Source organism: Rhinatrema bivittatum, chromosome 19 (assembly GCF_901001135.1).
Source record: "Rhinatrema bivittatum chromosome 19, aRhiBiv1.1, whole genome shotgun sequence".
NCBI classification, from domain to species: Eukaryota; Metazoa; Chordata; class Amphibia; order Gymnophiona; family Rhinatrematidae; genus Rhinatrema; species Rhinatrema bivittatum.
In genome coordinates this window covers 38,498,504-38,525,827 of record NC_042633.1, presented here as the reverse complement: position 1 = coordinate 38,525,827, position 27,324 = coordinate 38,498,504, and the positions used below count along the sequence as shown (strand labels likewise).

The 27,324-nt window shown below is 48.9% G+C and overlaps 1 protein-coding gene across 5 annotated transcripts in view; it reads right to left on the bottom strand.

The window, feature by feature from the left end:
- The window catches only part of LOC115080141 (CD97 antigen-like), a 46,675-nt gene that overhangs the window by 5,272 nt on the left and 14,079 nt on the right, over positions 1-27,324 (bottom strand). The window contains exons 3-15 of one of the 5 annotated variants that reach the window (XM_029584204.1): positions 27,082-27,237; positions 24,573-24,728; positions 22,560-22,715; positions 21,796-21,957; positions 12,740-12,874; positions 5,326-5,484; positions 4,688-4,746; positions 3,625-3,720; positions 2,758-2,932; positions 2,433-2,534; positions 1,125-1,324; positions 595-753; positions 192-383 (exon numbers count right to left, since the gene is read on the bottom strand). In XM_029584204.1, the coding sequence (XP_029440064.1) occupies positions 192-383; positions 595-753; positions 1,125-1,324; positions 2,433-2,534; positions 2,758-2,932; positions 3,625-3,720; positions 4,688-4,746; positions 5,326-5,484; positions 12,740-12,874; positions 21,796-21,957; positions 22,560-22,715; positions 24,573-24,728; positions 27,082-27,237 (1,907 nt within the window). The remainder of the gene's footprint in view (positions 1-191; positions 384-594; positions 754-1,124; positions 1,325-2,432; positions 2,535-2,757; positions 2,933-3,624; positions 3,721-4,687; positions 4,747-5,325; positions 5,485-12,739; positions 12,875-21,795; positions 21,958-22,559; positions 22,716-24,572; positions 24,729-27,081; positions 27,238-27,324) is intronic. The other 4 variants (XM_029584205.1, XM_029584206.1, XM_029584207.1 and 1 more) reach the window with 4 other exon arrangements.

Genomic DNA, 27,324 nt, shown 5'->3' with positions numbered 1-27,324 from the left:
GCGAAGGTCCTCGGGCCTTCAGAAGCCCCGTTGACGGAGGCTCTTGCACCCATACGGCAGGAGATCGATTGGAGCAACGGTAAAGGGGTTTGGTTTTTTTTTGGCCGGACTGAGCGTTAGCCTGGCCTTGTCCCTCCGAGGGGGGCGGCTGCTGCTGGTAGTACCCCCCCCCCCCCCCTTGGCGCTCTTACCTTGTTGGCAGTGGCGGAGATGCCGACGAGGAAGACGGTGTAGGCCAGGAAAAGCGAGACGCAGAGGTGAAGGTGGATGGTGTTGCGGGTGCCCTGCAGGACCCGGCAGAACATGAAGGTCAAGATGGAGACCAGGAGGCAGAGCAGCGAGATCACCAGGCCCACTATGGTGACGACGTTCAGCTGCCAGCTCTGGAGAGATGGAAGGAGGGGCAGAAGGTCAGAGTTTTGTGGCGTTTAGGGGTCTCGGGTTCTCCGCCTACCGTCCTCGCATCTTCCTGGGGGGGGGTTGGCGGACACCTCCCTGCCGCCCACCCGGTGACGTGGAATTACGCGAGGGCGCTCCCGGATCTTTCCTGGCGCCCTTTTAACGGGGTTTCCCCCGATAACTCCGCGCGCTTACCTCGATCTCGTAGTGGGCCATGAGCACGGCGAAGCTGCTGAGGTGGCTGCAGGCGCACGCGGTCTCGTTGGCGGTGCCCCCGAGCTTATGGCAGCCCTCCCGGGACCACTGGTGCTCGCCGTAGCTCCAGTACACGCAGATGGTCTCGTTCTTTACATTCTGCAGGGAAAACGGGAAAGCTCTGAATTTTTTTAGGGATGAGGTAATTTGGGGAATTTTTTTGTTTTTTCCCCCGCTCCCTACAAGACTCGTGCCTGGCCCCATCATCGAGTGAAGAGAGAGAGAGTCCCAGGACACTTCCTAGCTATTTTTTCAGTTCTGCAGCTGCCTCGTGTGACCCTTCAGGGGGAATCGGAGGGGGCTTACGGTTTCTGCAGGGTCCCGCGCGATGGAGGGAAGGGCCTGCCTTGGGAAGCTGGGTGTCTCCGTTTGCCTGCCGTCGGGAGGCTCTGGTAGACCCTGCGGTGCGTAACCCGGATCCCCTGCCGTTACGTGGGAGCGACGCGTGGCCCACGCCTCCAAGGCTTTACCTGGTGGGAGAAGGTGAAATTGACAGGCGAAGACAGGTTTGCCGTGTTCTCTGAGCTGATGAAGGCGGTCACCACCTGGGAGATGACCTTCAGCTGGTGCTTTCCCCCGCTCCCCGCCGTCTTGTTCCAGCCCTTCAGGCTTGCGTCGGACAGGACGGCCTCCATGTCCTTCAAGGTGAGGAAACCCATCACGTCAGGCCCTGCAAGGGAAATAGGGGAGAGCTTCTGAAATCCTGCGGACTCCCTCAGCGTGGGGGGGAGAGCTTCTGAAATCCTGCGGACTCCCTCAGCTAGCAACTTACGCCAGGTAACAATGCCATTTAACCTTCAGAAAAAACTCTAAAACCTGGCTGTTCACACAAGCCTATCGTTGAAGGATTCCATATTAACCAACTCTCTCTCACCCTCCAACCCCACCCTTCTCCCTCCCCGCACTCCAACTTTTTTTCTCTTTTTTCCCTTTTCCACTCGCAACCTCAACCCACCCTTTTCCCTCACCCCGCCACTCCTCCCATCTGACATAACATGTATATTCCAGCTGTATATATTCCTATATATATATTTCCATGTATATTTCCGCTGATTATAATCCATGTTTTTTTGTATTATTAATTTATTGTTTTATGTTAATTTATAGTTTGTAATTTTGTTAACTTATTGTTCAATTACTTAATTCTGTCCTATCTTCCGACATCCATGTTTTTACTCTCCCTGTTTTAATGTAACTTCTCTTTTCCACTTATACGTTAATTGATTTTTTCCCCTTGTTCTAATGTAAACCGGTACGATAAGACCTCAGCGGGGGGGAGAGCTTCATGAATCCTGCGGACTCCCTCAGCGTGGGGGGGAGAGCTTCTGAAATCCTGCGGACTCCCTCAGCGTGGGGGGGAGAGCTTCTGAAATCCTGCGGACTCCCTCAGCGTGGGGGGGAGAGCTTCTGAAATCCTGCGGACTCCCTCAGCGTGGGGGGCAGTGCCCTGTGGTTAAACCCTGCCTGCTTGCAGCTGAGGCAAATTGCACAGACTCTCGGCGTGATGTGCATTGTATAGGGGGGGGGAGGGCTGGTGTTCTGCTGGAGCTGCTGACTTTTATAACCAGGACACTTTTTTTTTTTTTCAACTCCCAGTATGGAGTTAAGGGGGGGACTGAGCTTCGTGGTCAGGACATGCTTCGTCTTCCAGCAATCTCACCCCGGTGCTCGGGGCGCGCTGCACTGCTTGGAGGTAACTATTTCCCGGCCTCCCATAGGTTAGCGCGGGTGCCGACAGTGCACCATAATTTTGTCTTTAAGCAAAAGGTGAACGTTACCGCTGCTGTTCGCTCCCGTTCCGGTGTTCCAGTCGAGGGTCATTCGTGCTCTCTCCTGACTCACTTTTACGGCACATTTTCGGCGGTTGCCTTTCCAGATGGCTGCAATCAACGCAGGGCAATTTTATTCTCAGAATAAGGTGGTCGTAGCACCTCCCGCCCACCCCCCTACCCCCCCGGGCTAGGCATCCAGGACGGGGGCGTCATTCTGTCCCTGGAGCAGACTAAAAGCCACAGCAATAACACTCATGGGCTAGTTCTGTCCCTTAAAGCAAAAGCCGGGGAAGATAAAGAGGCAAAACTCCACCCTGCCCCCGTCACTTACTGATCTTTGAGAGGGTTCCTATGTCTGTGGTTCCGTTCGGCAGCAGCCACATGAAGCCACGGGCCACCTCTTCCATGAGCTGCATCAGTTCGCTGGCCAGCTGGTGCCTCTCCTGGGGCTGGAGGGTCTTCCATCTCGCTTCGGGTGACTGCTTGTCCACCTCGTTCAGAATCGCCTGGGAAAGCCAGGCCATTGGGGATTAAAAATCCAGGTTCAGTAATGTGTAAGGATCTGAGAGATATCCTCACCAGTACCAGCCCCCAACCTCTCATCCCTGTCCCGTCCCCCCCCCCCCATGCTGCTCAGACTGGACTTGCGGTTAGATCGTCCAATGTCTGTTTATCCTGAAACTTGCAGGAGTATAAACCAAGTTGTCAAGACTGATGATCTGTCAAGCCCGGGGTCCTGTTGCCAACCATGGCCAATCCAGGTCACAAGTCCCTGGCAAGTACCCAAGCATTAAATCTATCCCATGTTACTGTTGCCAGTAGTAAGCAGTGGCTCTGCTCTAAGTCCACTTGATTAATAGTTTATGGACTTTTCCTCCAGGAAACCTATCCAGATCTATTTTAAACCCAGTTACATTAACTTCTCTAACCACATCCTCTGGCAATGAATTCCAGAGCTTAATTGTGTGTTTCTTAATGAATTAGAACCAGGGATGGTGGCCTCTTAAGGCCCGAGAAGTTTCGCCGCCTGTTTGTTAGCTGCTCCGTGCCAGGAGCTGTGCGAAGGCCCCGGTGGTCACAGCAGCCTCGCACAGTAAGAGGTTCCCCCTCCCCGGCCATTGCCAGCGCGTTGTGTCGGCAATGGCCGAAGCGGTGGAGGGAGAGCTTACAAGCAACACTGAGTGATCTGCTCATCTACCTTTAGCTGCGTTTCCCCCAGGTCGGGCTGGCTTTTCAGGGAGCTGCAGAGCGGCTCCGTGGACTTGATGAACGTCTTCAGGGAATGGAGGAAATTCTGGAAGAGGCACCAGGGAAAGTCTGAATTCGAGACGGCAACACAGAAACGTAGACGGCTCCCCGGTCCCACCCGGCTTCTGCCTTGTTTTCCCCATCCTGAGGCGGTACCGTGGCTCCCAGCATGGCCACTGATTTTCCCCTTCACCTCTGCGTTCCCGGAGATCCTCTCTGGTCCTCCCCCCCCCCCCCCCGGCTTTCCTGAATTCTGCTGCTCCCACCCCCTTCTCCTGGGAGGCCGTTCCTTCCCTCCTCCATCCATCCATCCTCCTCTGTGCGGAAGAAACATTGCCTAATCTTACTCCCGAGTCTTCACAGCACGACCTCCTTTTCTACGACTTCCTGTCCCCTGAAAAATTGTTGCTTTGCGGGTGTATGCAATTTATTATCTTTTTTATATATTTTCGAGGTATTAAAAGGGCTGATTGTGTAACTCCCTGCGTAGCAGGAAAGTCTGCTTGCTGGTTTAGAAAATGCGCGGGAACGTACGCTTGCTCACGTTCTTTTTAAAATGTAAGCGCCGTCTCTGCTCCCCCCCCCCCCCCCGGAATACCTCTCCTCGGTGTATGCAAAACTTATCCCCAGCAAAAAAAGAGTTGCACGTCCGCTCTTGCACTTAGTGAGCACGGGTCTGTCCTAGAGCACCCGTTTACCCGCATAAACGTCTCTGTCCTGTCCCTAGCCCATCTCTCCTCTCCTCCGGGGAGTAAAGGTTTAGCTCCTTAAGCCTCATCTTAAAGAGCTTCTGGTGCAGCCTCTGCACTGCCTTTGGCCCACCTTTCTCTGAACCTCCAGACCCATCAGAACAGAAGCGCGGGATCTGATAGACCTTCCCCCCCCCCCCCCCCCCCCAAGCACCGCGTTGGGTCTCTCCTCTGAGAAGACAGGAAAGGGGAGAAGGGGACAGGAGAGACGAGAAGAGCAGAGGAAGGGAAGGTTTAATATTTTCCAGCTGCACGGGTACTCACGTCGTCCTTGTTGTTGGTGGGCTCCGGCTGGGAGGGGTTTCCAGTGCGGCACTGGACCTCTAGTGAGGGAATAAGAAGAAGCGTTACCGAAAGCGTCGTGGTCGCCGGCTGTTAGCTTAGCCATCGCTTCTGGGTCTCGAGCCAAAGTCTACTGTAGAGTCTCTGGACTTCGGGACAGGAAGATCAGACCCAGAAGAGGGGGGGAGGGGGTTTCCTCCAGGGCAGAAGCACCAGATGTGGTCGGCACCCAAGCCTGCATGCGCAAGCTACGCCTTCAGTAAGGGAATGGGTGCTGGGTCTCTGAAAAGCGGTGGCTCCTGTGGGCACAGCCGGGGCCAAGTACAAAAGTTACAGCAGCTACCGTGAAATCCGGGTGGCCGCGGAAAGCAAAGCGGGGAACCGACAAGAGCAGCTCGCCAACGGGAGGGCGCCTTGGCGCTCTTAGAGTCTGTTCCACCTCCAGCGGGCCGTGCTGGTGGCGCCGGGTGCCCAGGCTCGAGTTGTTCTGCACGGGAGGAAGTAGCCACGGCTGCCCTAGAATTAAGCTTTCCTGGAGCCGAAACACCAAGGGGGGGGGGGGGGGGGGGGTGCTGCTCCGCACCTTGTCGTTGGCTGCCACCATTTGCTATGTCACTTACTTAGACAAACCGGCCTCTGGCTATCCCAGTTCACGAGGTTCTCGGAAGAGAGATACCCGGGGTGACAAGCACACGTATAAGCTCCAGGGGTGTTCTCGCAGCTTCCGTGTGGGCCGCAGACCAGGCCGCTGACCGGGCCGCTGGTGCACTCGTTGATATCTGTGGAAGAGAAAGTCATGCCCACGGTAAAACATCCAGCGCAGAGAGACTCGGGGGGGGAAAATGGTGGAACCACACGTATAGGGGAAGGGGAGGATCTGCCAGGAGCAGCATATAGGGGCTTGGGGATTTCTGATTTCCTCTTGGGGCCCCTAACGTCTCAGGGGAGAGAAGGGAAGTCTCTCGCCCCTTGGTTCATTGTAAACCGATCTGATATGACTCACGTCATGAAGGTCGGTATATAAAAGAATTAAATAAATAAAAAAAATAATAAAATCAGTTGCATCGGGGTTAGAGGGCGGCAGGTCCATTACCTTCTGGGCGGCTCTGAAGGCCAGGGAGGGGTATACATGTGGATCAGATGCGAAAGAGTCTCCTAGACACCAGATGTTACGTCAACATTCATAGTTTCCCCGACCCATAGCTATTCAATATATATATTTCCCCTAGTCTCATGGGGGTTTTTTTTGGTCTTTAGGCTTCTATGTACTGATGCAAGAGTAACAATCTCCATGACAATAAATTGATGCCTGCCTTCCCCTTCATCCATGACTCATGGGCTTGACAGATTTGGTGTTTAGCTTGGATTCATAATAAAATAAATAAATAAAAATGTGTGTGTAATACTGTGTGCTAGCAAGTTTTGATACATTAACACGTCAGTGTACTTTTCTTGGTCGTTTGATTATGGCGCATGAACACTTGTTAAGAACATAAGCAATTGCCATGCTGGGTCAGACCAAGGGTCCATCGAGCCCAGCATCCTGTTTCCAACAGTGGCCAATCCAGGCCATAAGAACCTGGCAATTACCCAAACACTAAGAAGATCCCATGCCACTGACTCAATTAATAGCCGTGGCTATTCCCTAAGTAAACTTGATTAATAGCCGTTAATGGACTTCTCCTCCAAGAACTTATCCAAACCTTTTTTGAACCCAGCTACACTACTCTAACCACCTCCTCTGGCAACAAATTGCAGAGCTTTATTGTGCGTTGAGTGAAAAAGAACTTTCTCCGATTAGTCTTAAATGTGCTACTTGCTAACTTCATGGAGTGCCCCCTAGTCCTTCTATTATTTGAAAGAGTAAATAACCGAGTCACATCTACTTGTTCAAGACCTCTCATGCTCTTAAAGACCTCTATCATATCATAAGAACATAAGAAAATGCCATACTGGGTCAGACCAAGGGTCCATCAAGCCCAGCATCCTGTTTCCAACAGTGGCCAATCCAGGCCATAAGAACCTGGCAAGTACCCAAAAACTAAGTCTATTCCATGTAACCATTGCCTCCCCTCAGCCGTCTCTTCTCCAAGCTGAACAGCCCTAACCTCTTCAGCCTTTCCTCATAGGGGAGCTGTTCCATCCCCTTTATCATTTTGGTCGTCACCGGAAATGATCGCTACTTTCATGAAACAGGGACTACAATGCCCACAATCCAAACATCAAGAGAAATTTAAAGGAAACGCAGCATCTAGTCATTTAAAAAACACCAGTCTATTTCTTTATTTAACCCTTTCGGAGTCACCGTACCGAAATAGTAAATCCACTTTTGTTCCCCTCTGTACCAGGTAATTGTCAAAATCACCACCCCGGTTGCATGGTCTAGGTTGTTCAATCACTGCAAAGGTTAAATCCAAAAAATGTATGATTTTTTTTCACAACAACGTTGAACAAGGGGCGCCTCCACTTTGTTTCTAACTATAGCACTTCGATGTTCTATCAAATGGGTCTTCAAACTCCGTTTAGTCTTGCCTACGTATAGCAACTGGCAAGAACACCAGATGCCATACACAACTCCTCGAGTATCGCAACTAGTCAATGCCATCAGCTTAAGTTTACCATTACCAGAGAACGGTAGCAAGTCTTCCCGAAAACGACTGCATACACACAGAGCATTTCCCACAAGCGTAACGTCCCCGATTAAGGATCTCACCATAACTCTGTCTGTTATCTTCCTCTGCAAAATCAGAATGGATAATAATGTCCCTTACAGTTGGAAACAAAGTGGAGGCGCCTCTTGTTCAACGTTGTTGTGTAAAAAAAAAAATCATACATTTTTGGATTTAACCTTTGCAGTGATTGAACAACCTAGACCATGCAATCGGGGTGGTGATTTTGACAATTACCTGGTACAGAGGGGAACAAAAGTGGATTTTCTATTTCGATACGGTGACTCCGAAAGGGTTAAATAAAGAAGTAGACTGGTCTGTTTTTTGAACGACTAAATGCTGCGTTTCCTTTAAATTTGACTTGATGTTTGGATTGTGGGCATTGTAGTCCCTGTTTCATGGAAGTAGCGATCATTTCCGGTGACGCTAGAGAGGGAGGTACATTGAAACTTGACTTTTGGGATTTTGAATGAGCTGAGACGCCGAGACGCCATGTTGTGGCATTGACTTTGAAGAGACGTGATTTGAGTGTCCGGTGTAAGCAATTATGTTTTATGATATAAAGTAGAAAAGAACATAGCAATTTAGTGCAAAAGAGGTGGGATATGTACTAGGATTTTATTTTTTAGAGCTGGAACTGTGAGATGGAAATTAGATGTGAGTGAGATGGATTCACTTTTGAAGAAAGAGCGTGTGTGAGTTTTATTGTATGTTTCTTTTTTGGGTTAAGAGAATATTGCGCCGATAGTAGATAGTAACTATTTCCCCTGAAGAAGACTGTAATAGTCGAAACATGGCCCATGTCGGATGAAAAGATTTGGGTGATAAACTTGAGAACTCGTTCCAGTCAAAAATCAGTGGCTGATGAGCGTCTGAATTGGCTAAGTATTCCGGTTTCAATATAGAGACAAGAGGTCGATATCATTTTAAGAGATGCGTTTAATAAAGTTTTGCTAAAAAATTGGATAATATAGTCTTTAAGAGTAGAAATACAAGAGAAAATAAATGATTATAAAAAAATGCTGCTCAGAAGGCTGACGACTGCCTGAGGCCCATTGCGGGCGAGAGACAGTAGATTACAATTCTTCAGCGTTGGTTTATGATATTGTCTCTTGCGTATATTGATTGGTGGCAATAGGATTTGATTCTATTTCCCTCTCTTTGGTGCTTTTTTTGATTGATAACATTGAGAGGAGTTGGCTTCTGTTTGTGTGATTAGATACACTTTATATTTTTCATACATGGGGGGAGGGGGGTCATCTTATTATATCTAATCTCTACTGTCTCTTTTCAGTGACTGTTCAAAATTTCTATATATTTTCTGGGTGACCTAAGAGTGGACAGTTGTCCAGGTGATTTGTTTCCATCCAAAATGCTCTTCCATACAGCTGTTTTCCTGTCTTGTCATAGTGCAGTGCTTTGTAGGACTGTTTAGGCTGTTGCAGGATATAAAAGATGGGTTCTCTCTCATGCACTTGTGGGACTGCTGAGTATGCCATGGAAAGACGAGAGATAGGGAGTCGTCCTGCCAGACCCGCTTTCCGTGTTCTGGAGGACAAGAACCACAGGAGCTAGCGAACGAGAAACAGAAGCATTTCCCATGTGCTAATGGAGGAATGATTTCATTCTGAACTCGCTGGGAGGCCATTGAAGGGTTATTGACATGGCGTGTGTGCATTTGTTTTAATAAAACTAATTTATGCCGAGTGGGGAGGGAAGGATAGGATGATGTAGGCAGGAAGGGAGTTCTGGTAGGAGGTGAGAGAAGTGGAGGTAGTTAAGACAGGGAGAGCTGGTGAGAGCAAGAAAAGGGAAGATGTGGTGGGGTAGAGGCAGAGAAGAGAATGAGAATGCATAAAAGAGGAAAGGTGTCGGAGACAGATGGATTTTTTTTTTCTCTGAAAAAATTCTCCATGCGCATTGCATCTCCTTTTTCTGTGGGTGGAGAAAATGAGAGAAGAAGTACGTGTGCAGATTTGAAAATTTAGTTCTGCATCCCAACCTAAATACGCTGCCGAGGATGCCCCTTCCGCATTGTGAACCCCATGAATAGGTTTCAGTCGCTCTTGGGACAGTTTTCGGGCAGGACATTTTACCTGGGTAAACAGCTACTTTCTTGGGTAAATGACTTTGAAAGGCGTCCTCTCCACCTTCTCTTTCTATGGCAGGGTTACAATTTAAAAACACCAGGACCATATGTCTAGTAATTTATGCTGTGGTTTCAGTCCACCAACCAGACTAATAGGCAATCTGGCGTCAATTGGCTGAAATGCAACGTGAAAAGAATGAAGTGCCAAAAATCCCCCCAACCAACAGAAAGCGCGTGGTTCCTCAAGACAATGTTTGGTGCAAGCTAATCAAAATCTGAGCCTTAGCCAATCAGATCTAAAAAAATCATTAAAATCAGCGTCGACCTGCCCTCGTGCCTTGGCTCACTCTTCCACACTTTTGTGAACCAACTGATTTCCGATCGCGTGAAGAGTTATCCAGTTGAGCCAATAAGAATACAGATGTCAATAATGGGCTGATGACCTTTTGAAGGGGTTAAATTTGGTTGTATTGTGACTCATTGGGCACAGTAAAAATATTACTTAGAAACATGATGGCAGAAAAAGACCGTATGGCCCATCCAATCTGCCCATCTGTCCAATTAATTTAGTGTTGTAATTCTCATCAGAGATCCCCCCTGTATTTATCCCCTGCTTTCTGGAATTCAGATACTGTTTTTGTCTCATCCACTTCCACTGGGAAGGCCGTTCCACGCACCCACCATGCTCTCTATAAAGAAATATTTCCTAAGAATACTCCTGAGTCTACGCCCTGTCACCTTCATCTCATGACCCCTCCTCGTTCTAGAGCCTCCTTTCCATTGATAGAGGCTCAGCTCTTGTGCATGGAAACCTGTGAGGTATCTGAATGTCTCTATCCTATCTCCCCTCTCCTCCAGGGTGCATCATGTTTAGATCTTTAACTCTCTCCCCATGTGCTTTAGGATGAAGACCACTGACCATGTTAGCAGCCTCCTTTCCATTGATAGAGGCTCAGCTCCTGTGCATGGAAACCTCTGAGATATCTGAATGTCTCTATCCTATCTCCCCTCTCCTCCAGGGTGCATCATGTTTAGATCTTTAACTCTATCCCTATGTGCTTTAGGATGAAGACCACTGACCATGTTAGCAGCCTCCTTTCCATTGATAGAGGCTCAGCTCCTGTGCATGGAAACCTGTGAGGTATCTGAATGTCTCTATCCTATCTCCCCTCTCCTCCAGGGTGCATCATGTTTAGATCTTTAACTCTATCCCCATGTGCTTTAGGATGAAGACCACTGACCATGTTAGCAGCCTCCTTTCCATTGATAGAGGCTCAGCTCCTGTGCATGGAAACCTGTGAGGTATCTGAATGTCTCTATCCTATCTCCCCTCTCCTCCAGGGTGCATCATGTTTAGATCTTTAACTCTATCCCCATGTGCTTTAGGATGAAGACCACTGACCATGTTAGCAGCCTCCTTTCCATTGATAGAGGCTCAGCTCCTGTGCATGGAAACCTCTGAGATATCTGAATGTCTCTATCCTATCTCCCCTATCTCCCCTCTCCTCCAGGGTGCATCATGTTTAGATCTTTAACTCTATCCCCATGTGCTTTAGGATGAAGAGCACTGACCATGTTAGCAGCCTCCTTTCCATTGATAGAGGCTCAGCTCCTGTGCATGGAAACCTCTGAGATATCTGAATGTCTCTATCCTATCTCCCCTCTCCTCCAGGGTGCATCATGTTTAGATCTTTAACTCTATCCCCATGTGCTTTAGGATGAAGACCACTGACCATGTTAGCAGCCTCCTTTCCATTGATAGAGGCTCAGCTCCTGTGCATGGAAACCTCTGAGATATCTGAATGTCTCTATCCTATCTCCCCTCTCCTCCAGGGTGCATCATGTTTAGATCTTTAACTCTATCCCCATGTGCTTTAGGATGAAGACCACTGACCATGTTAGCAGCCTCCTTTCCATTGATAGAGGCTCAGCTCCTGTGCATGGAAACCTCTGAGATATCTGAATGTCTCTATCCTATCTCCCCTATCTCCCCTCTCCTCCAGGGTGCATCATGTTTAGATCTTTAACTCTATCCCCATGTGCTTTAGGATGAAGAGCACTGACCATGTTAGCAGCCTCCTTTCCATTGATAGAGGCTCAGCTCCTGTGCATGGAAACCTCTGAGATATCTGAATGTCTCTATCCTATCTCCCCTCTCCTCCAGGGTGCATCATGTTTAGATCTTTAACTCTATCCCCATGTGCTTTAGGATGAAGACCACTGACCATGTTAGCAGCCTCCTTTCCATTGATAGAGGCTCAGCTCCTGTGCATGGAAACCTCTGAGATATCTGAATGTCTCTCTCCTATCTCCCCTCTCCTCCAGGGTGCATCATGTTTAGATCTTTAACTCTATCCCCATGTGCTTTAGGATGAAGACCACTGACCATGTTAGCAGCCTCCTTTCCATTGATAGAGGCTCAGCTCCTGTGCATGGAAACCTCTGAGATATCTGAATGTCTCTATCCTATCTCCCCTCTCCTCCAGGGTGTATCGTGTTTAGATCTTTAAGTCTATGCCCATGTGCTTTAGGATGAAGACCACTGACCATGTTAGCAGCCTCCCTCTGGAGCGACTCCATCCTGTTTCTATCCTTCTGAAGGTGGGGTCTCCAGAATTGTACTCAGTATTCCCAGTGAGGTCTCACCAGGGACCTATACAGGGGCAGCATCACCTCCCTTTTATCTGCTGACCCTTCCCTCTCCCCTAGGCAGCCGAGCATCCTTCTGGCTTTTACCATTGCTTTGTGCACCTGTTTGGCCACCTCATCGTCAGAAACAGTCGCCCCCAGATTCTGCTCTTGCCTTGTGCTTAGAATTTCACCTCCAGTTCTGTATCTCTCCTGTGGATTTTTACATGCTAAGTGGAGCGATGGTATATAAAATCTCTAAATAAATAAATGCATTATTTTAGCTGCCAGTCCTTAGACTTGGCTGCACTGTCACTGGCGAAATCTATATATATATATATATAATGCTAAAAATATGGCCTGGCCTTTGTATTGCAGCAGGAGGTTATTAGCTATCTAAGACATTTCCCTGTACGTACCCGGATCAGTCCAGGACAGCTGGGTTTTGCCTCCCCACCAGCAGATGGAGACAGAAGGAGACTTCGCGGACTCTGTCCTATATCCCTGAGGTGCCACCTAGTGTCTGCCAGTATTCTTCTGTCTCCAGCAGATGGCGGAGGTGGAAAAAGAGATCCTTTGCCATCTCTGCTCTGCTGGATGAGAGGCTCGTGGGAACCCCCTCCACTCCGGGGCCTCACTCGGACGTACCTCGGCATAACCTCCGAGGATCCTGATTGCTTTTCACAAATCCCGGAAGACATTTACATATGTAATCGCCCGGAGTATTGACGCAGGTTCCGAAGGGTTGGCAGGTTGTAGGGCTCCGTTTGCATTCATCCACGTCTGGAACAAAAAGACGACACGTGAGACGTAGCGGAGAGCCTTCCAGGTCGCCCCTTTTTTTTTTGCACCCTCAAGGTTGGCCCATCCCATCCCTGGTGGAGGAAAAACCAAGGAGAGAGGCCCTGTTCCTGCCACAGGAAGGGGGGGGGGGGGGGTGTGTGTCAAAAAAGCAGGCATTCCAGATCTTTTTACAGTGCAATGAAATTGAACGTTTACTGGTGAGAGCACAATCCAAAAGCATGCCCCGTCTATCGGCGACCGTGAGTGTGCGTCTACTGCCGTGCAAAAAAAAAACTTCAAACAGCCTGGGAGAGCGCTGCGTGAGAGAGCTGGCTGCCAGATGAATACGGTAAGCGTGGGAGAGCGCTGCGTGAGAGAGCTGGCTGCCAGATGAATACGGTAAGCGTGGGAGAGCGCTGCGTGAGAGAGCTGGCTGCCAGATGAATACGGTAAGCGTGGGAGAGCGCTGCGTGAGAGAGCTGGCTGCCAGATGAATACGGTAAGCGTGGGAGAGCGCTGCGTGAGAGAGCTGGCTGCCAGATGAATACGGTAAGCGTGGGAGAGCGCTGCGTGAGAGAGCTGGCTGCCAGATGAATACGGTAAGCGTGGGAGAGCGCTGCGTGAGAGAGCTGGCTGCCAGATGAATACGGTAAGCGTGGGAGAGCGCTGCGTGAGAGAGCTGGCTGCCAGATGAATACGGTAAGCGTGGGAGAGCGCTGCGTGAGAGAGCTGGCTGCCAGATGAATACGGTAAGCGTGGGAGAGCGCTGCGTGAGAGAGCTGGCTGCCAGGTGAATACGGTAAGCGTGGGAGAGCGCTGCGTGAGAGAGCTGGCTGCCAGGTGAATACGGTAAGCGTGGGAGAGCGCTGCGTGAGAGAGCTGGCTGCCAGGTGAATACGGTAAGCGTGGGAGAGCGCTGCGTGAGAGAGCTGGCTGCCAGGTGAATACGGTAAGCGTGGGAGAGCGCTGCGTGAGAGAGCTGGCTGCTAGATGAATACGGTAAGCGTGGAATCCACTCTCTTGAGGAATAACCCTTCGTGCAGAACTGGCATTCCTTCCAAATAACTACCAGTGGATAAGTGGTACGGTCCATGCTAAAAATCGGGCAGCAGAGAAGCAGCATTTTCAGCATCACACGGAGTCAAAGGCTCACAAGAGGGGACCTCCCCATCGCCACAACTGGCCGCTAGCAAGAAAAGCGAACCTGGGACCGTCCCCCTTTACCGTGACCGCAGAGGAGCTGTAATCCCTAAAGGTACCGATGGCAAAGAATCCTGGTGCAACCGAAGAAACCAAAATGGAGATGGTCTACCCCCTGCACTTCCCTTTTATCTTCAGAGGAGAGTGGATGAACCAGACGGAAAGGGCTTCCTCCTTGGAAGATCCCTGTGACGCTCTTACAGGACGCAAAGCAAAAAAAAAAACCAAAACAAAACATTGCTGAACCAAAGAGGGAAGATGGAAGAGGAAAATAAAGGGGCAACAGGTTATTGCGCCCTAACCCTACGCAGGAACGGAATAACACGGTTAGCGTGGTGGGAAAAAAAAAAGCGAGCACGTGCAAATCCGTTCAAAAGGCCGCGGCTGGTTTAGCACAAGTCCACGCTAATGCTGTGCAAAGGAGGCTATTTAGATATTCACGGGCAATGCCGAGAACCGCACCGGCGCTAGTGCGGGGGTTTTTTTTTTTAGTGCTTCGGTCGGGGGCAGGAGGTAACTGCAAGCAGCCGGCTGGAGGTGAAGAAATGGAAGCGGGAGAGGGACCAGGCACATGTCAGAAACACCGAATGCATTTGTAGCCCCTTCCAAATCTCTGCTGCATTCCCCTCCCCCCCCCCCCCCCCCCCGCTCACCGGTTTCTGCCATTTATATCTCGCTGGTGGTCAGTGATGGCTCTTGAAAGGGGTTAATTCACAAAAGCCCCAACAACAAACGTATTCCGGAGACCCACGCAGTCATACAAACGCACAAAAACAAAATTGGGTCAACTGGTCCTATAACTTGGTCTTCTATGAACTCCTACTTTATATAAAAAAAACCTCTTTTCATGCAGACATTTATGTGGGTCCGACAACCCTAAGCTCTTCAATTTTATAAAAGAGCCAATTCAGGAGGAAAGTCCTCGATTCTTTATTTAATCCTATCTCTCTATTTTTTTTTTATGTTTTGTATTTTTTTCAAAAATCTTTAGGAATCACCAAAAACAGTGCCGCGCCATTCACGGAACAAAATTCCTTTTCAAATGAACATCAAGGTATTCCTGCACTTGTCTTGTCATCGAATGTCCGATTCATGAGTCGATTTCTCCCCGTGGTTTAAATGAAATTATAAATTGGTATTCTCTTGGTTGATGAAGTATTTGAGGTTTGATTGTAATGATCAACTGGTAGTTTTTGGATTGAGGACCTGATGGAGAACTGCCTTGTGGTTCACATGATATGAATTGGAACTCTCGGAATAGAGGACCTGATAGAGAACTGCCTTGTGGTTCACATGATATGAATTGGAACTCTCGGGATAGAGAACCTGATGGAGAACTGCCTTGTGGTTCACATGATATGAATTGGAACTCTCGGGATAGAGGACCTGATGGAGAAACTGCCTTGTGGTTCACATGATATGAATTGGAACTCTCGGGATAGAGGACCTGATGGAGAACTGCCTTGTGGTTCACATGATATGAATTGGAACTCTCGGGATTGAGGACCTGATGGAGAACTGCCTTGTGGTTCACATGATATGAATTGGAACTCTCGGGATAGAGGACCTGATGGAGAACTGCCTTGTGGTTCACATGATATGAATTGGAACTCTCGGGATAGAGGACCTGATGGAGAACTGCCTTGTGGTTCACATGATATGAATTGGAACTCTCGGGATTGAGGACCTGATGGAGAACTGCCATGCTAAGTTACCTTTTGTTGAGTCTGTAGTACTACCTGATTGAAGACTACCAGCTATAGGAATAGCAAATAATGGAGGGGATGCTGTTCCTGGTTGAAGACTGCTGAGACACACACACAAGGGTTTTTCCGGTCAGGTGATTTTTCTCCCGGTCCCCATGTCTGTTTGAAGTAAGATATAAAAGGGGCAGCGTTGCAGACTGCATTCTAAGACCGACCTTACTGGAGTGAAGATTTGGAACTGGTCCTGGATGAATAACAGAACGATATATGAATGTGAGCAAGTGGATTTGTGTGTTTTCTCCCGAGGCAGATAGAAGTTTGAAACATGATATCGTGTGGGGGTTGGATCGGACATTTGATGACAAGATAAGTGCGGGAAAACTTTGATGTTCATTTGAAAAGGAATTTTGTTCTGTGAATGTGCAGCACTGTTTATGGTGATTTCTAAAGATTTTTGAAAAAAATACAAAATAACATTAAAAAAAATATATATAGATAGGATTAAATAAAGAATAGTGGACTTTCCTCCAGAATTGGCTCTTTTATAAAATTGAAGAGCTTAGGGTTGTCGGTCCCACATAAATGTTTTGCATAAAAAGTTTTTTTTACATAAAGTATGAGTTCATGAAGGGGTTAGACACTGCTCTTCCCAACTTCAGCTCCACTCACCACTGTCTTAAAGGCTTTCAACTGATAATAACAGGTCACCACGTTAATGCGGGTTTATGCACGGCTTATTGCATAGGACCTTCGCGCGTTTTAGTATGCACATCTGTGCGGATATTTGTACGGATTTTCTGCGCATATCTCATTTGGATGCCATCGTCTTATATCCCGCAAGGGCATCGGCTTTTGCTGCGTGCGCTAAAAAAATACATACAGACAGCTACTAGTGCTGATTTCACTGCAAGTCTTATTACATTGTTCCCAATAAGAGAAACTGGTGATGATCCAGTCACATGTATAGGGAACTTTCTGCCAAAGCTACTGGAAATACGGCAGATGAAAGTGATGCATATAGGGAAAAATAACCCTTGCTGTACTTACACAATGTTAGCTTCTATCTTAGGAGTTACCACCCAAGAAAGATCTAGGCATCATAGTGGATAACACATTGAAATCGTCGGCTCAGTGTGCTGCGGCAGTCAAGAAAGCAAACACAATGTTGGGAATTATTAGGAAGGGAATGGTGAATAAAACGGAAAATGTCATAATGCCTCTGTATCGCTCCATGGTGAGACCGCACCTTGAATACTGTGTACAATTCTGGTCGCCGCATCTCAAAAAAGATATAATTGCAATGGAGAAGGTACAGAGAAGGGCAACCAAAATGATAAGGGGAATGGAACAGCTCCCCTATGAGGGAAGGCTGAAGAGGTTAGGGCTGTTCAGCTTGGAGAAGAGACGGCTGAGGGGGGGGGGGGGGGATATGATAGAGGTCTTTAAGATCATGGGTAAATGTGAATCTGTTATTTACTATTTCAGTAAGAACCTGTAAAATCTGTAAGCACCTGTATTTATAATCTGTAAGCACCTGTATTTATTATAAGAATTTGTATTTACTATTTATATTTATTATTTAGCTATTAACATTGTTCTGTTACCACTTGGTACTATTTCTCTCCTTTACCTCAAACTCTAAGTTCCTACTAAGTTAGCCATGTTATTTATACCCAATCGTTGGATGTAATTGTATATTTGTTTAATTGTTCAATCTGTTTGATGTAATTTTCTGTTCCTTGTTCTGTGTAAACCGAAGTGGTATGCACCAGTGCATGAACTCCGGTATATAAAAGCCTTTAAATAAATAAATAAATAAATAAATAAACTAGGGGATACTCCATACAGTTAGCAAGTAGCACATTTAAAATAAATCAGATAAAATTCTTTGTTACTCAACACACAAGCTCTGGAATTCATTGCCAGAGGATGTGGTTAAGGCAGTTAACACAGCTAGGTTTAAAAAAGGTTTGGACAAGTTCCTGAAGAAGTCTGTAAACTGCTGTAATCAAGTTGACTTAGGGAATAGCCCCTGCTATTACTGGCATCAGTAGCAAGGGATGTATTTAATGTTCAGGTACTTGCCAGGTTCTTGTATCCTGACTTGTCTACAATTAGAAACAGGATGCTGGGCTGGATGGACCCTTGTTCTGACCCAGTATGGCAATTTCTTATGTTCTTAAGTTCTTATCGCTCGTTCTGTGGGAAGGAAAGGACATTTAGATTCTTGTGGGGCTAAATAAAGTCCCAGTACAGAAAAGGAAGAAGCTTCTGGAAATGCAAGAACCATGAAATTTGAAAGCAAGGTTCAGATCTGCCTGTCCAACCTTGATGAAAGTCCAGAACCTTGGAGGACGCTGCAGAAAGCACATGGTGACATCGATTCTCTTTCAGAAAACAAAATGGAGGTCTAGAACGTGGTGACATCGATTCTCTTTCAGAAAACAAAATGGAGGCTTGATGACTCCCATGTGCCAAAGGGGACAAACGGAGTATACCCAAGTGAGACACTGAATTGTCCAAACAGCTGCATAATTATTTAACACGTTATAATTGCAAACAAGAATGCGTACATGGGTGTGAGTGTTATGTTATGAGTAAAGTCAATAGTGGACCCTTGGGCCGGCTGAGGTGGACAGCGTCCACAGGAGTTACTAAGCCGGGAGGCGGCACTCAGCTGGAGCGGACTGATGGCGTCTTCACCCTGGAAACCCAAGACCCCCCCAGGAGGAGCCCGTAGGGGTCCGAGTCGCTGGGACTTAGGAGAATCGTGAATGAGTCCAAGGTCTGTGGCTGGCTGAAGACAAAGGAGAATCGTGAAGAAGACCAAGGTTCGAGGCTGGCAGAAGACAAAGGAGAATCGTGAAGAAGACCAAGGTTCGTGGCTGGCTGAAGACAAAGGAGAATCGTGAAGAAGACCAAGGTTCGTGGCTGGCTGAAGACAAGGAGAATCAGGAACCGGAGCTGAAGTCAGGATATGTAGACAGCAAGTAGAGCCCAGAGCTGGAGCCAAGGCACAGCAGGACCAAACAGAACCTGACCTGGAAGCAAGGCACGGCTGGGACAAGCTGGAACCGGAGCTGGAAGCAAGGCACGGCTGGAACAAGCAGGAACCAGAGCTGGAAGCAAGGCACGGCTGGAACAAGCTGGAACCGGAGCTGGAAGCAAGGCACGGCTGGAACAAGCAGGAACCAGGGCTGGAAGCAAGGCACGGCTGGAACAAGCTGGAACCGGAGCTGGAAGCAAGGCACGGCTGGAACAAGCAGGAACCAGGGCTGGAAGCAAGGCACGGCTGGAACAAGCTGGAACCGGAGCTGGAAGCAAGGCACGGCTGGAACAAGCAGGAACCAGGGCTGGAAGCAAGGCACGGCTGGAACAAGCTGGAACCGGAGCTGGAAGCAAGGCACGGCTGGAACAAGCAGGAACCAGGGCTGGAAGCAAGGCACGGCTGGAACAAGCAGGAACCAAGGCTGAAAGCAACGCTGGGAAGCAACTAAGCACACAGTAGAGTGACCTCGTTGCAAAGGCAAAGCAAGGAAGTCAGACGCTGGTTAAAATAGCCGGCCAGCGTCTGACGTCAGGAACGGGGCGGTTCAGCACTTCCGGGTGCTGGACCTTTAAGAGCCCCCTGCTCGCGCGCGCGCGTTGCCTGGCAGTGGGAGGAGTCTGAGTCGTCCCTCGGCAGCGTCTCCACGTGGAGAGAGACGCTGCCATGCGGCCCTGCAGGCCCCAGGAGCAACGGAACGCGGCGAGACCGGGAGAGGCAACAGTGAGTTTCTCGTAAGATTCTTGATTACAATTGCACTAACTGAAAAAATCTGCGAGACTTTGGAAATAACTAATGTGAGCCGGTTCGTGCAAAGCTTGTGTGGTTCCATAGACAGATTTGTTACTGGGGGGACTGTACAAAGTCTGATGGTAAAGAGTTCACCAGAATATAAAATGAAGTCCCACAGCGCCTTCGCACGACGTGAAAAATCTTCCACGGGGGTTTCTGCGAATGTAACGGACATGCGTGGACCGAGCCCGGGTCACCTTTAGCACGGCTGGCTATGCACATAAAAATCTGAGTTTCTGGAGTTTTACCTAGGACCTGTGGCAGTAATACAAAATAACGGAGAAGATGATACGAGAACGGATGACGTAACGGAGATCGCCCTTGGGGGAATGTTGTTGCGTTATAAGAGCCGTGAGAACATTTTCCCTTACAGAGCCAACAGAGGCTCCTTTCCAGAAGAGGAGGCAATTGAAAAACGAGTGAGTCCCGCGTGATGTTAGAAGCGTTCAGAAGAGCTACTGCACGTTGTGTGCATGCCACAATACCATTCACGAGTTTGACCATTGGTAAAGCCATGGTGGTAATTGAACATAACTATCGTCCATGTGAATTTAACTGTTAAAAATAAATAAGATGAAGACCCAACTGGTTTATTTGCAAAATGTAAAAGGCTTCCGAAGACCCTACCCTTGGAAATACAGCAACATGATGTGCAGCTGTCAGTCAATGCATCTCTTGGGTTTAAATGTGATGTTAATTGGGAAAATTGAATATGAGTAAGCTGAATACTGGAGTCTGAGATGTTTGAAAAAGTCATTGAGGTCCACATTCAAAGAGTCAGCTGGATAAATATCCCCAGCTAACTTAGCCGGTGCGGTCGAGATTCCTTAATGCACAGATTACTGCATCAGCCTGTGAATGGGAGAGGGGGCCTCACTGAACTTGGTGCTGCTGTTAGGGGGAGGTAAGGCCTTTCGTTGGAAATGCAGGGTTCGGGGAGAAAAGGTTGAATAGAAAATTTCTCTTACAAGTCTTGTGAATGCGATTCATGGGGACAAACGTTTTCTCCAGTTCATAGTTTGTTCTGATTTTTACAGTTCATAGTTTTTTTTTCCTTGGAGGTTTCAACTGCAGACGTCACTAAAGGTTGTGTTGTAGGTTGGTTGCTGATTCTAAAATGATGTTGTAAAGATAAACTATGCTGTATATTATGGTGGTAGTACCCTCCTAGATGAGTTATTTGCATTCAAATTGCATTAAAAGTTCTTGTGGATTATAGACTAATATCAGAAACTGTGTGTGTGAGGGATGCTACCAATGAACCCGCCAGATCTCCCCAAAGAGAAAACTGCGTGTTATCCGTTGAGATTGGGGTGTGTTTGGTTGTGAGCCCGAGAGAAGAACTTCCGCGTTCCTCTTAGATCTGAGATTCAGACTCTTGGTGTGCTGGCAGCTCTCTCCGTACCCCGGACGGAAGACCACTGCTTAGCTTCTTGGGTCTTCTTTCCGCAAGAATTCCCCCCGAGAGCTGTGGCCAGCTCCTGGAATTCAAGCACAGGGTCGTATCCCAGTCGCGTAGCTTTCCAAAGTTACAAATGTTCTTCTTTAAAGGTTTCTGGAATTGTCTGTAATACTCTTTTTGTAGAAATCGGTTCCTCAGCAGCTTCAGTCTCTTCGGTCCTGTGGACGTGCGTTGCATTGTCCTTCACGGGTGCAAAAAAAAGGATGCGCAATCCATGTTTTCTTGACATGCAGGGAAGTAGGTCTTGTGTCTTGATGAGAGGCTTCGATCTTCCCCACAAATTCTATCCTCCTAAATGTCAAAATAGCTTCAAGGATCTGGATCATTTGCACTGAATCCGGCTTGAAGGTAAGACAAGAAAACGTAGATCGAGCGCTACGGGACTAGAAGAATATCACCTAAGGGTGTAGTTTGCCATCCACCCTCCTTCCTACCCTTTCTGGTTTCATGTCTTTTCATTTTGAACATTTGGAAAGTTTTGAGTTTTTTGCAGGCAGCTTTCTGAGTGTTGTTCCTCTCTGTGTGATGGAGACCTCGATTTGGACAACAAAACGGCTGCTTGGAAGTAAGATGAGGTCTATGCGTGTGCAGTTCTCATCATTTCCACTTAAATCTCCATCACGGGAGAGTCAAAGCAAGAAGAGGCCTCCAGGGTACCACTTGTCACATGCAAGAAGAACACAGACTACCGGAGCAAGACAAGAGAGCATCTTACCCTGACACCTGGATTCATTGGTTTTGGGGCCCTGGAAAGTCCGCCCCCCAGAGATGGTCTGGAACCCATCCCTACATCTGCAATCAAAACCGCCGGGTGTGTTACTGCAAGTGGCATTGCTCCCACAGGCCGGAGGATCGGGTTGATCGCATTCATCAATGTCTGGAAGAAGAGGCAAAAGGGCAAATGAGTTCATGCATCACGGGTTGTTCCTCAGCCACGCCCAGCACACAGGACTGCGGTTATTTCACAGCACAGGGATCCTTACGGGCGCTGGGGGCGCACGTGGTCAGAGACGCACGGCGCCTGGACATCCGGAGGCCCAAGCTCAAGCAGAACTGTGCGCCTAAACAGCAGGTTGGTGGTTGAGTCTCTCTGGAGACCACAGTCTAAAAGCACAAGGAGCGCTGACGGCCCAAAATGGGGAAAAGAGAGCGTGAGACGTGAAATGAGGCGACATGAGGAGGAGCTCTTAGAAATAAAGCTCTTAGAAATAAAGTTGTAACTGTATATTACAGCCATCCAAGGCAGGAAGAGGAAAGAGACAAGAGAGCGGAGAAGGCAGATGCAATGCAGTGCTTGGACCTCGGATGCAGGGCGGAGATGAGATTGCTGCCCAGATAAAACTCATCATCTCTTTAAGCAGTAGCTGAATAATTTGGGATGTCATGCAGGGGACCTCTCCGTTACTTTTTTTTTTTGAGTGACACGAAGCATGCGTAGGCTGCGGGGAATGGAAAACAAATGCGGGATAGACTCCTCACCCTCGCAGTGAACTTCACCAGCGATCTGGAGGTTCCCTGTCCTTGACCTCAACTGGAAGCCCTCATCACAGAGACAAGCGAAACTGCCTGGAGTGTTGAGGCAGCTGGCATTGAGATCGCAGACTGCAGCATCATGTTCCTTGCACTCGTCAACATCTAAAGATATAAACACGGAGCTAAGCTTCTGTCCCCGGAGAAGCAGAGGATGGGTTTGCAGCCTCCAACATGCTGGAGGAAAACACAGAGCCCATGGAGGTCCCTTTCCAAGATACAAGTGGTCATTGGTACCTTTCAGCGTCCTCCTGTCCCAGATGTGGCCCAACACCCACCTCCGGGGATTGGATACTTCTAAGTAACTTTGATTGAAAACTGTCGGAGACAGGATACCGGGCTTGATGGGCCATTGTTCTGATCCGGAATGGCACTTTTAATGTTCTTACGTCATTAGGCGCACGCATCCCAAAGGGGAGATGTAAGGCATCGCCTTCAGGTCTGTGACCAGCAGGCAGAGCCACCGCACTTCCCTGCTCTATGCTGTCATGCTTCTTTAACCCTTTGTGGTGTCCTGTTACTTGTCACACCGCCCCTCGCTACCTCCTGCGGTCCGGTTTCCTCCGCGGTCGTGTTTATACCTGTGGACAAGGACTTTGTGTAGCCCCCGAAGCATAAACGCCTAATGGCAGTGGGAATCTGGGCTGCGTGCTCCTGGAGGACGGGGGGACGCGTGGCTCGCCGCTGGAGGGAAGGTCACCTAGGAGGTGCCGTAAAGCCCGGTGGATCTGGTGATCGGCGGCGGGTTCCAGCTGGGCACGCACGCTGCTGGAGAGGCAGCATTGACTTGGTGCAGGTGTAGATCTCAAGGCCCCTGAATATAAACCTATGCTATAATTATTAGAAACCCCCCCTCTTCCCTCCCCCACCTCAGCTCGGCAATGGACGTTTAGTTCATATTTCCAGAGCTTCCGCTACCGTAATCTCTCAGTGACCCAGGACGGGGGGAGTGCATTGGGGGGGGGATTAAAAGATTGACTTACGGTTCAGGGCGAATTTACAGCTTTTCGTACGTCTCCGTATTCAGAGGCCATTCCCAGCCGTGCTGGACTTAAGGTTAGTGCCGGCACTGCAGGAATGCCCAGATCCACAAAAAAAAAAATTGAAACGCGCGTGCTTTTCCTGGTGAAAAACAGGTTGACCTCGTTTCCTGCCAATCTCTTGATTGCCCCCCCTCCGTCAGCTTCCTGGTTCCACATCAGGTGAAAGACCCAAACAAGCTGGACTTCAGAGAAATGCTTGATGAGCGAGGTTGAAGGGGGCATCATACTAGGGTCTACTACAACATTGGTTAGACTTTTGGGGCATCTTGGGTTTCTTAGTGCCTTGGGGTAAGGGGTCAGCAGGGGCTACAACAGAAAAAAGGAGGGGCAAAAACCTTGAACTTTTACCGCGGTGCTGGAGAAAAGCTTAAAGGCATCTCCTAGCAGCGACCCGGCGCCAAGACGACGTGACCCAGGATGGCTGCTTCCCGATGCCCCGCACAAGAAGTCATGCGTTGCGTTGACCGATTGGACCACGGAGAAGCCTCTCTGCTCCTGGCGTGCCGTGATTTCTCCAGGTTTGGAGAAGTTATTATTGTTAATTAATAGTATTGCAGTTTGGCGTAGAAAAGATGGATTTGTCAATTTCTCTCCGAAAGCTTTGGAGAGAAAAGGACATTTTAGGCAAGGAAAGAGTGGAGAATTTTGGGGGACAAACTGTATTATCTGTCCTAAGGCTGACTCGACCTGTCTGGCTCTGGATTTATTCCCCCCACCACCACCACCACCACCTCACAGCAAGTCACAAAATGTGGCAAAACAGCATTTCCTAATCCATCGGCCAGTGAAACGCCAAGACACCATCCCTGACCCTTTGATCCTAAGGTAGGAGGTGATCCCAGCCCTTGTGCATGGGAATTATGGACATAGACTGACCACTAGTCCTGCCGGGTCTGTTGCTTCTCAGGAGACATCTTACCTTCACAGGATGTCTCGTTCTTATTCTTGAATTGCTCTGCCTTGGATTTGGTTTGGTATCCTTGCAGACAAATGCAGTGGTAACTTCCATCTGTATTCTTGCACTCAGCGTAAGGACCACAGTCTACCTGGTGGGGTACCAGGCATTCGTTAATATCTGTAACACGAGAGAGAAAACACTCTGAAGTCGCACGGAGGAGCTTTTGGTGTCGTAAGGCGGAGTTTGAGCCTCACGATGAAATCTGATCATAAAATATTGAAAATGTGCTGCAAGTATTACCGCGGCTTTTGAGATGTGCTTTCTGCCATGTGATGTGCCAAGAACGAGCAGGCGCAGAGAGAGCGCTGCGTGGTGGACACAGTGCCATCAGTTCCTCCCAAATGTGCCGCATTTACTATATTTATTTATTTGTTATTTGATATTTATAAATCGCCTTCCGCACTATAGAAAAATCGCTCAAAGCGATGTACACGTGAAACTAAAAATCAACAGTACACACAGCAAACAATGCACACACCTACTCGTACATATAAAATACCGTGAACTGGACTGAAGGGACATCAGTTTTTCCTCGTTAAAGCACTAATCCAAAACAGAAAACTGTTAACACTCTCTCTCTCTCTCTCTCTCTCTCTCTCTCTATATATATATATGATCAATTTATTTATTTACAGAATGATATTAGCACCCTTGAGACATAAATCATGTTTTCGCTCCCTCTCGTCAGGTTTTTCTCTCCTCTTAACTCGCTAGGTAGCGCATTCCATAACTCTGGACCACTGGCAGAGGAAGCTGTACGGGCGTCTCTTGTCACAACAGCAGATGTGCCACGTTCAGCGGCCGGCTCATCTTGTCCATGAGCGACGGCTCTCGCCCACCAGCCATGCACGGGCAGCGCTACCCAGGCCACGGACACGGGGAAAGCTCCCAGATCCTGTTTCATGGAAGCAGCAGGGGAGCAGGAGGAGAGGGGCTGGAGGAGGGAGCAGAGCAATCGCTTCCTGCTGCAGTATCAGGCTCTTCCCCCTTCCGCAGTAAGCCTGCAGGGGACAGGAGGAAGAGGGGTGAGTCTGGAGCACATGTACTGCAGGGAAACTGGAGAGGAGCTGCGACGCGCTCGGCTCCGTCCGCAGCAGGCGTTCCTGGGCTTGGGGACTCAGGTGAGGGAGCACAAGTCGGAGAGCTGTGACTTAGAAAGAGGTGGAAGCAGAGAGCGTGCAGGTGTCAGAGGAGGGGAAGGAATTCTGGGGGTCATCCCTGGAAGGGGGGGAAGTGGCGGTGAGCAAGAGACCTAGAGTGTGGATTAATGTGTTGGGGGGCTGGTGGGAACGTGAAAATTGACATGCATGTATTTCAACTCCCCCCCCCCCCCCAGCCACTCAACAGTGATCTCAGGGTGACCACAGCTCAGAAAATTCCCAGATATGCTATCGGCTGCTCTTGCACCGTCCCATAAACTCTGACTCTCGGTGCCTAATCCGTGAGAGCCCAGAACCTAATGCTGGAGAGAGGAATCGTTCACACCTGACTGGAGGCGAAGTGAAGTGGAGTGGATCGAGTTCAAAGTTGTGACCCTGCAGCCTCCTGAGTCCACTCCTTCTGTCCATCCACTCACAGCAAAGCCACTTCTAACCTCTCTGTGCTCCGACATGGGTTGTAAGCATGTGCCCTGCCTTGTATTACCCTGGAGTGGTCAGCGGGATCCTCACTAGTGCCGCTCGGGGCTGGTGCTAGCATGTTTGGCGCCCTAGGTGAATATTTGGTCGTACAGCACGGTGCTCCCTTTCTTTGACAGTACTGGCTCCGGTACAGCACCCCCGCCAGGTCTGTCAGTGGCAGGATTTTGCCTCCCCCTGAAATCGTGGCGTTAGGCAGCTCCCTCGTTTGCCTAACGGAGGCACCGATGCTAAGTTCTTCCCCTGACGCTCTCAGTTCTTCGCGACTGGAGCATTTCTCCCGGTTCCCCCCCACTCCTCCAGCATGGGGCCGCCCCCCGAATCCTCTGATCCTTCCTCACCTCTGACCAGGCCGACCCCCATGGTTTTACCCTCGCTTAAACGCACATTTTGTGCAGGTAAAGCTGTGCTGCCGAGGCGGGAAGGAGTTTTAGGTGCACAAAACATGTGGTCAGCTAAGCCCTGTTGTATGGAAATCCAATGCAAACGAGGGCACGATGCAGTAGAGAGGAGCGGCAGCTTTGCCCCCTTTTTCTGAGGTGGCGTAAGGTCAGTACTTAGGGGCTGGTGTTCATTCCGTGCGCCGTTACTTAACGAGAAATTAAAACGTATAGCAGGCCAGTAGCCGGTCCCGTTTTAATTCTGCGTGCGCACTTTTACAGCTCCCGATACGTTGGCACGGCGTTAGCTTACTGCAGCGGGAGCTAATGAAAATATGACCTGTGCTTTATAACAAAACAAAACCATGCAGCGAGTTTTGGCGCACTGTTCTAACGCACGGGGTTACTGCTTCGGGCTGCAAGAGAGAGAGAGAACAGGAGACCTCCTCTTACCCTCGCAAACCTCTCTTATGTCAGTGAAGTTAACATTCCCGGAGAAAGTATTGAATCCTGGGCTGCAGCTGCAGTAATACCTCTTCCCGACATGGTGACATTGTGAATCTGGAGGACACGGTTCCTTATCGTCACACTGAAAGGTCTCGTCGAGACCTGCGGAGACATAGATGGGGAATGAAGAAAAGTGGATCTATATACAGACAACAACCAACAAGGACTGAATTACATAGTCTGGGTAAA